This window comes from Girardinichthys multiradiatus, chromosome 15, assembly GCF_021462225.1.
Source record: "Girardinichthys multiradiatus isolate DD_20200921_A chromosome 15, DD_fGirMul_XY1, whole genome shotgun sequence".
NCBI lineage: Eukaryota > Metazoa > Chordata > Actinopteri > Cyprinodontiformes > Goodeidae > Girardinichthys > Girardinichthys multiradiatus.
Genome location: NC_061808.1, coordinates 654,947 through 667,383, shown reverse-complemented (window position 1 = coordinate 667,383; position 12,437 = coordinate 654,947). Strand labels below are relative to the sequence as shown.

The 12,437-nt window shown below is 44.2% G+C and overlaps 1 protein-coding gene across 6 annotated transcripts in view; it reads right to left on the bottom strand.

The window, feature by feature from the left end:
- col12a1b (collagen, type XII, alpha 1b) overlaps positions 1-12,437 on the bottom strand; it is a 194,940-nt gene that overhangs the window by 55,529 nt on the left and 126,974 nt on the right. For all 6 annotated transcript variants that reach the window (XM_047387817.1, XM_047387814.1, XM_047387815.1 and 3 more), the window contains 6 exons: positions 12,042-12,171; positions 11,818-11,957; positions 11,402-11,531; positions 9,671-9,813; positions 2,917-3,046; positions 1,831-1,973 (listed from right to left, as the gene is read on the bottom strand). In XM_047387817.1, the coding sequence (XP_047243773.1) occupies positions 1,831-1,973; positions 2,917-3,046; positions 9,671-9,813; positions 11,402-11,531; positions 11,818-11,957; positions 12,042-12,171 (816 nt within the window). The remainder of the gene's footprint in view (positions 1-1,830; positions 1,974-2,916; positions 3,047-9,670; positions 9,814-11,401; positions 11,532-11,817; positions 11,958-12,041; positions 12,172-12,437) is intronic.

Sequence of the window (12,437 nt, the reverse complement as noted above, 5' to 3'; positions counted from 1 at the left end):
GCACCCCCTGGTGTGTCAATTCATGAAAGGTGCACGACGGCTCCGTCCAGTGTCGAGGAGCCTCACTCCTTCATGGGATTTACCTATGGTACTCGATGCGTTGTCACGTGCACCGTTCGAACCGTTGCAGCAGGTTGAGCTCAAACTGCTTTCCTTTAAAACGGCCTTATTAATTGCTCTGGTCTCTGTTAAGCGTGTGAGTGACATTCAAGCGCTCTCAGTTAACCCGTCCTGCATGCAGTTTCTGGGTGAGTCAAGGGTTTTACTGAAACCTAATCCTGCCTTTATACCTAAGGTTGCTACGGCTCTGCCATGCCGTGCCCTTGAATTAATGGCTTTCTACCCACCACCATTCTCCTCTCAGGAGCGTGAACGACTGCATACGCTCTGCCCAGTACGAGCTCTGCGGTTATATGTGAAAAAAACAGCAGATTTTCGTAAATCAGAGCAGCTGTTTGTGTCATGGGCTTCACCACATAAAGGAAAGCCTCTCACAAAGCAACGTCTTTCGCATTGGGTAGTGGGGGCTATTATTATGGCTTATGAGAGCAGAGGCCTTGCACCCTCTGCAGGTCTGCGGGTATACCCGTGGAGGACATATGTGAGGCTGCCAACTGGGCGACCCCTCACACCTTCACTAGGTTCTATAAACTGGATGTCACCAGGCCCACACTGGCTCACACAGTTCTGGGTGTGGGTTCCACATTGCCATGAATGCAAGATGCAATCTGTTGGTCTTCGAGTGAGCTTATCTGGTAATACGGGAGCAGAAATATCCCATAGTGAGATACCGAAACGAATGTTGAAAGAGAACTTTAGGTTAAGGATTTAACCCCGGTTCTCTGAAACATGAGTGAGGTATCTCACCAGATCACCCTCCTTGCAGGGAGCGAGGAAGAGGTGTGCTTATTAAACTGAAGATCACCTACGTGACGTCGACTTTTATACTGGGAGGAAGTCCTCCCATGGGAGCGGACGTCACTTCCGCCTGCCAGTCAAGACTGGCGTAATGTAATAGAGCTTCTGGGGGACAGGCGCTGGAGGCGTGTCCCATAGTGAGATACCTCACTCATGTTTCAGAGAACCGGGGTTAAATCCTTAACCTAAAGTTTCTCAGTGAATATGAACAGTTTCATTGAGTGCTGCTTTTTTTATAACGTTCACTTGGTCTCAGTTTTAAGGCAGGGGCAGCTTCTCACCTTATGGTACCCAGCCTTTTTATTTCCATCATTAAATTGAACTCAGTTTTTATGAAGAAAACTGGCAGTTTACAGCTTAGATTCCTCAGTTACAGATTGGGATTACATGCTGTGAGTTGCTGTACAAAAGGTTAGAAGTTCAGCTGAGTCCTGGACTTCAGAGGTCCTCCTCAGTCTGGTGACTCCCACTGAACCAGCACCTCCCCGACAGGCACAGCTGGGTTGATCCTTTCCACCACTGCTGCTTCGAATCATCATGCAGATCTATTAAAAACCTTGTTACAGTGTTTGTCTAACAGACTCTGTAATTAGCTTTGCTAAACGGTGATTCATACGCTGAAGGAGGTGAGGGAGTCCTAAAATGTGACTTCATCGCATAGTTTAACTGGAACGTCAGGAAAGTTTATCCAAATCATTTATCCAAAATAAAAAACACGTCTCTCTGCTGTAAAGACAGATGACCCGTTTTCTTTGTTTAACCATCACGTTCTGAAAGTTCTGAGTTCATCAAACTGGTTTGACACTTAAATTTCACATCACAGGTTCTGATAAAAAGTCCAGGAATGCTGTTTCACAGTTTCTGCTTCCAGGTTTAGGTGGATGTGGGAAAATATCTTAAAGATGCACTCACAAACTCAGTGATGGGGTCTCCGGTCATGGGAGCGTAGCCGATCCTGTACTGCCTGACGGGTCCTTCGGCGTGGTCCCAGCCGATAGTCAGGGTGCTGGTGGTGGCGTCAAACACCCGCATGTTCCTGGGGCCAGCACGAGGCACTGAAACACAAACATGACTGATGCCGAGCTTTCAGCGTGCCTCATTTGACAAGTTTCAGTTTCTAATATTTAAACCTGCAGGAAGAACAATTCTGTCCAGAGTTCCACAGGAATGTTGTTTCAGTCCCCTTATCTTTAATCTGCACATTTTGCTGATGATACTCAGTTTTATGTTATTAAACATTTTGTTCATTGTGAACAAACTGAGAACCTTAAATAGTTCCTTCTACACACGTCTTTATGAAAATCCCAGTAAATTAAATGTTAATTGCCCACAGACGTATAAACTAAAATCAGGTAAGATTTATTCCAAAATAATAGATCTATACCACTTAGATTTGTCAGATCTGGACTGAATTTTCTTACACTAAGTTCAAATTGTTTTAAAGTTCAACTTGTGACCTTTGATCTTTAAAGGTTGCTTGTGATAACTAAGGTTGTCTTGCGGTGAAACATAGATAAAAGATGTTAATAGAAATCAGTGTAAAAAGGAACTAAATTCTTAATTTTTCAACTTTCCATTTTTCTTGGTTGATAATGTCATTCAGATTTATGATCTTCCAGATAACAGAATCCAGAATAAATGATGCAAATGTTTTCCATGCTTATACAATAATGACGTAAAGCAAATCCATCATTCCACAAACTGCAGGTATCCTGATCAGATTAATTAATCCATTAGTTAACACCCTAAATGCTGTCTAGTTTGCTTTTACTCTCAAGTGATGTTATTTTTGGGAATTTGAAAGTTTTGCTGCAGAAAACAGAAACATTGATTAAAACCATCTGGATCTGTCTGTAGCGGAGGTATCAGCGACCATATCTACTTCCTACGGTGTGACCTGTTTACATCTGGAATTATGTGAAGCTCTACCCCGGGGGGTGCTGCATTCAGACTCCACTCAGAGGACTCGGCTGCCTCAGCCTTAGGTTGCATTCTTACATGTTTTGCCGTCACCCTTCACTGGCGATCCCTCAGCGTCGGCGTACAGAGCTGAGACTGTGATGGAGTAGGGAGTATCTGGGATCAGGTTGTCCAGGTAGGCGTTGGTGATGGTTCCTGGAACCAGGACCTTTAAGGAAAAGAAAGCCAAGGAAAAGGAAATTTTATTGAATTTTGTTTATTTGTAAAGCATCAAATGTCACCTCAAGGCACTTAAAAACAGATGGATCCAGTTTTATCCAGAAGTATTTAATCAACTAAATCTAATCATAGAGACAGATTCAGACTCACTCACACACCAGTTGAGTTTATTCCAACTGGTAACCCAGCTGATTGCATCAATCACTGTCAAATTAGGGCAATAATAAAAACATCTAGGCCTCTTCATGCATCACCTACATCTGACAGGAATAACTTCACTGCTCCAAGTCCAACATCCAGTACTCCTCCCAACGTTCTGCAGCCCAACGCTAACAAAGACCCAGGAGGTCGGACACCAAACAAATCATCAGGAAGCGGAGTGTGGGTTCTGCTCTTCCTGCCAGGAACCGCAGCCCAACATGTTTTCTAACAACATGGATCCTCAGTGCAGCCCTGCACATGGGTTATGGGCCATAGAAAGCAGAGCACTGACGTCATGGGAACCAGATCTGCTGCCTGAAGCGCACCCCACCCTCATCTGCTGCTTTTTTTGAATCAGGAAAATATCTCAATGAGTTCCGAATCAAAAGGTTTTGGAACGCCAGACTGGGACACAGTCAGTGATTCAGATCCCACAACGGGAAGCTCATACAGGCCCACTGGGCTGGGGTTGAATCCTAATTTGGCCAACTCTAAGGCCCGTGGACTAGATGACATGAAATTTGAAGACAGAATGAGGAACGTGAGACTGAACACAAAGATGTTCCTGCTGATGTTTCAGGAACGTGCATCAAATGGCTCAAGAACAAATTAAATAACCTTTATGAGCTTTGTTGTCATAAAATGAGCTGATGCACATTCAGTTGATCAGGATAATTTTTTCTTTATTGCACCGATAATGAGTTTTATCTCATTTTCTGAATTAGTTCTGAGCTTTTTTAGATCTGTTAAGATCTGGCTGCAGTAAAGCTTGTCCCTTCCTGATCCGTCAGCTTGGAGCAGGAACCAACTTGATGCAGCTTCAGTACAGGCATGAAACCTTCATGAACAAAGTAATTTTCTACACAGTAAAGCTTATCCTGCTGCGTAAGAACAGGCTGATGATTCCTTATCATTTGTCAAGAGAACAAATCCACACAAATATGGGAACCCTGAGGTTCCAAATGGCTTTTAGCAGTTCTACATCATGGTCTGAAGCAGCATGGACATTGTTCTGCAGAAAGAATCTGAATCTTACTGACCTCAGACAATTAAACTCCAAAAAACAGAAGATATGAACCAAGAAGACAGGAATCCCAGTCAGCTGTGGGACCCTAACCTTCACAGAGGATTCTGGACTAAATGGGATCTCATCAGTCCAGTAAGCCTTCAGCTGATTCAAAATGCTGCAGCAAGAGTTCTGATGAAAATTAAAAAGAGAGATCATATTTCTCCTATTTTAGCTTCCCTTCATTGGCTCCTTGTTAAATCCAGAATAGAATTTAAAATTCTCCTCCTCACATATAAAGCCCTTAATGATCTAGCTCCATCATACATCAGAGATCTGATTGGTCCATATGTTCCTAACAGAGCACTTTGTTTTCAGACTGCAGGTTTACTGGTGGTTCCTAGAGTCTCTAGAAGTAGAATGGGAGGCAGATCCTTTAGTTATCAGGCTCCTCTCCTGTGGAACCAGCTCCCAGTTTTAGTCCATGAGGCAGACACCCTGTCTACTTTTAAGGCTAGGCTTAAAACTTTCCTTTTTGATAAAGCTTATAGTTAGAGTGGCTTAGTTTATCCTGAACTATCTCTGTAGTTATGCTCCTATAGGCTTAGGCTGCTGGAGGACATAATGACCACTTTCATCCTCTTCGCTACATTCTCATACTACTCTCCAATTTTGCATTATTTGCTGTTATTTAAGTTTTTAACTTTATGTTCTCTCTCTTTTCTCTTCCTAGAAGCTACACCTGGCCTGGCTCTGTGTCTACCTGTGACACCTTTCTGGAGAGGGGCATCGTCCAAGCTTCTGCTGGCAACAACTTAATGCTCACCTTCTACAGATGATCCACATGACCCTGTCTTTTAGTGTTTAACCCTTTCTCTCTCCTAGACATGGATACTGACTGAACTTCTACTGTAACTAACTCTATGTGCTCTCTTTCAGACTCTAACCTTGAAAACTGGATCAGAGTTTATCTGTTCTTTCTTTCTAGATGAAACGACTAAAGGAGCTACATCCATTAACATTTACTTTTCCTTCCCATAGAAAGTACTCCTGGATCAGTGCTTCTTTGTTCCCTTTGTGTCTCTGCTCTGTTCTCTCAAACCTCCAGTCGGTCGTGGCAGATGGCCGCTCACACTGAGCCTGGTTCTGGTTCTGCTGGAGGTTTCTTCCTGTTAAAAGGGAGTTTTTCCTCTCCACTGTCGCTACATGCATGCTCAGTATGAGGGATTGCTGCAAAGTCAACACCAGTGACTGTCCACTGTCTCTACATGCTCATCCAGGAGGAGTGAATGCTGCAAGTCACTGACTGGATGTAATCTGCTGGGTTTCCTTAGATAGAAAAACTTTTTATCCAATTTGAATAAATAACTGAATCTGACTGAACTGTTCAATGATTAGGATTAATTGGAATGTATGAACCTGACTGTTGTGAAGAACCTTGAGACGACATGTGTTGTGAATTGGTGCTATATAAATAAACTGAATTGAATTGAATTAATGGTCCTGCAGGTCAGTGAGTCTCATCTGCAGGACAAACATTTTGACCAGTGACAATAACAAATCCTGTCTATGTGGGATACTCGGGTCCAATCAGGAACATTGTCCTTTAGGAATACTGACCGATGAAAACCTGCAGGTGGGGATTTACTCTGGTCTCCTGAATCAGTGCATCAGTGAAGGACGGTCAGCTGCAGCCGGATTCGTGTCTGACTTCATTAAATGGTTCTGAAAACATGAGTCTGGTTTCATTCAGCCTGAATGAAACCAGCTGAGTTAGAGGAACCTGTGGCTTTCAGGGATCCTAAACCATCCACAGAACCACCAGGGCAGATCATAACAGAGTCATCACCAATGTCACTGATGGGTCCGAACTTTAAACAGAACTCACATCTGGATTTCTGCCTTATGTCAGCATTGATGGAGCCATGATCTACAGCCAGAGAGCTGAGGAACATCAGCACTGAAACAAACAGGCTTGGCACAAAAACCAGAGAATCACAACAACCCAGCTCTGGTATTACTAGTTTCCTCCCAGATCAACAATCAAACAGTATTTGAAAGTTTAAAGTTAAAGAGCTGAGAAAAAGTATTTCCACCCCCTGAACTTTTTCACACCTTCTCCAGTAGAGAATAACTGGAGAGGATAGTTTAACATTTTCATTAATGAACATCTATGTGAGGTGGTTATCACCCAGCTCCCTTCACTCAAATACCCCTAAATACATTTGTCTTTATTATTAGTAACAAGTCCAGATGTGTGTCATTACATCATGTCTGCATGCAGATGTTCTGTGAAGGCATCAGAGGCTTGTTGGAGAACCTTAGAGCACAAACAGCACCATGGAGATGGTATATATGGAGGAGCTACAGATCCACAGATCAGGTGGTAGAATCTGCCCACAGAACAGCTGTTAGTCACCCCACAAATCTGACCTACATGGAAGAGTGACATGAAGAAAGCCATGTGGGAGAAGGTGCTCTGATGAGATGAAACCAAAAACATATCTGCACATCACCATGATCACACCATCTCCACAGTGACACATGGTGGTGACAGCATCATGCTTCATCCGTCTTCGAATCAGAGTTGATTCGAAGACGGATGGAGCTAAATCCAGAACAATCCTGGAAGAAAACCTGTTAGAGGCTGCGGAGGACCTCAGGCTAGGGTGAAGGTTCACCTTCCAGAAGAACAACAACCCTGAACATACAGGGGTTGGACAATGAAACTGAAACACCTGGTTTTAGACCACAATAATTTATTAGTATGGTGTAGGGCCTCCTTTTGCGGCCAATACAGCATCAATTCGTCTTGGGAATGACATATACAAGTCCTGCACAGTGGTCAGAGGGATTTTAAGCCATTCTTCTTGCAGGATAGTGACCAGGTCACTATGTGATACTGGTGGAGGAAAACGTTTCCTGACTCGCTCCTCCAAAACACCCCAAAGTGGCTCAATAATATTTAGATCTGGTGACTGTGCAGGCCATGGGAGATGTTCAACTTCACTTTCATGTTCCTCAAACCAATCTTTCACCAGTCTTACTGTGTGTATTGGTGCATTGTCATCCTGATACACGGCACCGCCATCAGGATACAATGCTTGAACCATTGGATGCACATGGTCCTCAAGAATGGTTCCTTATAGAATAAATTACACACACCGAAATATTCCGTCCCGTAAGTCCTGATGTAGCCCCTCCAAAACAAGCTTCAGAGCCTTCGGCTGGACTGAATCCAGTCCTTCCACTCTCCACCACTTTTGACTGATGTCCACCACTGTTCACCAATGTCCACCAATGTCCACTACTGTCTACCAATGTCCACCACAATGTCCACCAATGTCCACCACTGTTCACCACTGTCCACCAATGTCCACTACTGTCTACCAATGTCCACCACTGTCCACCAATGTCCACCATTGTCCACCACTGTTCACTAAAGTCCACCACTGTCCACCAATGTCCACCACTGTTCGCTAATGTCCACCACTGTTCATCAATGTCCACCACTGTTCACCGATGTCCACCACTTTTGACTGATGTCCACCACTGTTCACCGATGTGCAGCACTGTCCACCAATGTCCACCACTGTCCAATACTGTTCACTAATGTGAACCACTGTTGACCAATGTCCACCACTGTTCACCACAGTCCACCAATGTCCACCACTTTTAACTGATGTCCACCACTGTCCACCAATGTTCACCACTGTCCACTACTGTCTACCAATGTCCACCACTGTCCACCACTGTTCACCACTGTCCACCACTTTTAACTGATGTCCACCAATGTCCACCAATGTCCACCACTGTTCACCACTGTCCACCAATGTCCACCACTGTTCACCGATGTCCACCACTTTTGACTGATGTCCACCACTGTCCACCAATGTCCACCACTGTTCACCACTGTCCACCAATGTCCACCACTGTTCACCACATTCCACCAATGTCCACTACTGTCTACCAATGTCCACTACTGTCTACCAATGTCCACCAATGTCCACCACTTTTCAACAATGTCCACCACTGTTCACCGATGTCCACCACTTTTGACTGATGTCCACCACTGTTCACCAATGTCCACCAATGTCCACTACTGTCTACCAATGTCCACCACAATGTCCACCAATGTCCACCACTGTCCACCAATGTCCACTACTGTCTACCAATGTCCACCACTGTCCACCAATGTCCACCATTGTCCACCACTGTTCACTAAAGTCCACCACTGTCCACCAATGTCCACCACTGTTCGCTAATGTCCACCACTGTCTACCAATGTCCACCATTTTTCAACGATGTCCACCACTGCCCACCGATGTCCACCATTGTTCACTAAAGTCCACCACTGTCTACCAATGTCCTCCACTGTTCACCAATGTCCACTGATGTCCACCACTGTTCACCAATGTCCACCCACACTACAGCCTTTTTCTAGTTTAAACCTGTTTCAGACAGTGAACGTGTACGGTACTGTGCAAACCTTTTAGGCAGGTGTGAAAAAACCAAAACAAAGAATGTTTCAGAAATATAATACATGATGATTGTTTATTTTCACCAATTAATAAAATGCTAAGTGAACAAACCCAAACATACAGCTAGAGTCATGAAGAACTATCTTCAGTGTAAAGAAAAACAAGACTCACTGGAAATGATGGTCTGGCCCCACAGAGCCCTGATTTCAACATCATGGAGTGTTTCTGGGATTACATGAAGAGATAGAAGGATGTGAGAAAGCCTCCATCCACAGAAGATCTGTGGTTAGTTCTCCAAGATGTTTGGAACAACCTACCAGCAGAGTGCCTTCAAAAACTGTGTGCAAATCTATCTAGAAGAATTGATGCTGTTTTGAAGGCAAAGGGTGGTCACACCAATTATTGATTTGATTTAGATTTCTCTTTTGTTTATTCACTAAATTTTGTTGATTGATGAAAATAAATGATTACCACTTCCATTTCTGAAAGCTTTCTTTGTTTATAGCATTTTTCTCACCTGCCTAAAACATTTGCACAGTACTGTATCTCTTTAGTGTTCTTCAGCTTTTGATGTAATGAAATTAAAGAATAAGAGAAAGAGTAAAATATCTCTGAAAGGATCGGGTCTGTGGCTCTGTTCCAGTTTTATGCTTCAGACATTTGGAAAAACAAGATATGAAGGTTTCCTCCTGTGGGCTGGCCTTTACAGACAAATCCATCAGAAAGAACAAGATGCAGCTGATTAAACTAGACTGGATCACATATATATCTGATTTCCAGGTCTGTTCATAATGACTGACCTAGTTGTGACCTCCCAGCTGAAGTTATTTTCAGCTCTTCACAGAGAAGCCCCTCCTGCCCACAGGTCAAGCTGCTGCTAAAGACTATGCTAGTAATGCTAATGCTCCTGCTGTGAAAAACTCACCGACTCTGTGGGTTTGACTCCTGTCAGGGGGGCGTATGCTACCCGGTACTGCTGCACCAGGCCCGAGGCGGGCTCCCAGCGCACATTCAGGCTGTTGGGGGTGGGGTTGTACACTTGGATGTTCCTGGGTGGCGTTCGGGGAACTGCAGAGGCCAAAGAGGTGAAAAGAAGGTGAAGCGAAGAGAAGTTGATGTTTCTCCACTTAACAACAACACATGAAAACTAGCAGAGAACAATCCTTCAGTGCTGATGGATCACCCTGGAGGATTCACTGAATTCCTGACAATGTCTGCAGACTGCCAACTACAGTTAGGCTTGGTTTAACCTTCTTCCTCTTTCAGCAGATTGCAGCTGATTCTCTAAAAGCTGCACAACTAACTATCAGCATAAAACCAGGTTTCAGAAACAGTTAAATTAGAGGTGAAGGGGAAACGCTGAGGGCAGCAGAAGTCTCCTGCTTAATTCACGCTGTCTGTGAGGAGGGAGCAGCAGCATTCTTCTGGGTTTATGTAAAAAGCCTTTAGTTGCATTTTAAATGGAAGCAGATGTGCAGATCTCCTGGTATCTGCAGCTTTTCCCAATAAAGGGAAATTAGATGCAGCATGTTTCAGAACAAACCTCCAGGGTGAAGTTTGGAGAACACAATAATACCTTCAGACAGAGACCAAATGATCATCTGTCCCTCAGAGGAGGTAATGCTGACTTTCATCTGTGTTGGACTGAATTCCTATTTTGTCCAAACAAAATGTGACGGAACCCCTGGGACTGAAGAAGTGAAACTGGACAGAGTTACTGGTGATAAAACATCACTGCATATGAGATGGTCCGGTTCCACTGAGAACGACTGGGTCGCTGCTGCTGGAGGTGTTGAGGTGGCCAAACATTTTAACACACTGACACAAGCTTCTGGGTTGCTGCAAAGCTCTCTGATGCAGTTTTACAGCTCTTGGGTTTCTGATAATTTCTTTGAGCTTCACGCTCTGACGTTGGGCTGAATCTCCTGGGGAGATTAGCAGCTGTCTGAGATATTTTCCTCTTGGGAATAACTGTCCTCCCTGTGGAATGATGGACTTCAGATAGTTTGGAGATGACCTTATGACCCTTCCCAGGTCTCTGTGATCATTGCTGATGTCTTCCCTTCTTGGCATTGTGTTTCGCAGCATTTATAGAGATGCTCGCACTGCTGATGACGATGAACTGATAAATCTAACGTTACAACTGAGAGACTTTATTTAACTTGACGGGGACATCCTTATTATTGGTTCTGTAAAGAAAACCAGACTCCAGCTTTGGCTCTAAATGGTTCTTAACTACAGAGACACCAAACACCAGAACACCACCACTAAGAGGATGTTTTTTCACATTCAGATTATCAAATTTATCCTAAGCTGCTTTGAGAGCTCTTTAACGTGTCTTCTGTCCCACTACGTTGTGTTTAAAGGAGCGGTTCCGGTCCAGTCTGCAGATTATAGCAGTCCTCCCATGAAGGTTTAGTCTTGGAGGTAACATTTGTTAAAACTCCGCAAATGGACCAAATCTGAGTGTTGGTTGTATTAGTGCAGAAACCAGCGGAAAGTTGAGAGTGAATAGTTTCAGTGGAAGGTCAAAGGTCGAGTTTTCAGTAGAAAAGAGGCCAGGACTCATCGGGATCACCAGAGATCCAGCTTTATTCTGCCTGCAGCTGCACTGATTTACAACCAAACCCTGAATGAGAACCGGGACGGTACTTACGGGTCTTTCCCCTGTCGGACTGACGCAGACCTTCTCCTTCTGGGTAAACTGGAACCACAGCCACAGTGTAGGGAGTGTCTGACAGCAGGTTCCTGAGGACTGTGCTGGTGGTTCCGCCCGAAACCTGCTCCTGTTACCCCACAGACAAACAGAGTGTGTTCAGTAGGACAGAGGAATGGTTCTGTGTGGTTTGGTTGGACTCCAGAGAAATATAAACTTAATCAGTTAATTAATAATAAAATCTGGAACCTGCTCCAGAATCACAACAAGCTTCTTGCAGAAGTCTGTTGAGCGTTCCTTCCTTTCTAGGGAGGAACATGAGGATTTAAAACGAGAACAGAACCTGTTTGGTCCACTGGTGATATGGACCCATCTCCTTTGAAACAAGGAACCTTAGAGTCAGTGGCATATCTCACCATGTCCTCAGCTCCTCCAGATGCAGGAACATACAAGATGCGGTACTGCCGGACGTTGCCCTCTGCTGCCTCCCAGTGCACCTTCAGGGAGCTGGTGGTGGGATCGGTGACCTGGAGGTTCTTCACTCCACCCAGAGCCTCTGAGGACACCACACAGAGCAGTTAGATCATTCCCTGCTTCAGTTACTGCAGAGGTTCCGTCTCCAAACTTGGGCCAAACTCACTTGTTTTTCCGTTCTCCGACATGAGTTTTCCCTCCACGTCTGCGTAGACGGGGATCACCGTCACTCTGTACTCGGTGTCTGGGCTAAGTTCTCTCAGCACCGTGTAGGTGGTCAGCCCAGTAACTGAAGTCTTCAGGAGAAACACAACATCAGCTTCTGCTTTCATTTTCAAACAAAGGTCCAACTGTCTGATAATATTCCTGAGCTGCTCAGTATTCCAACAGAACAACAAATATTTAGTTCCAACAAATGGAATAAGTATTATTAATAAATATTCTGGACTTTTTCTGATAAAACCCGTTTTCTTTGGAGGGAAGTTCAGACGTTTTACTTCTAAAGACTCTTCAGTTTAGTTGCAGTTTTTGCCATTATCATCATCTGTTTAATGTCAGACTG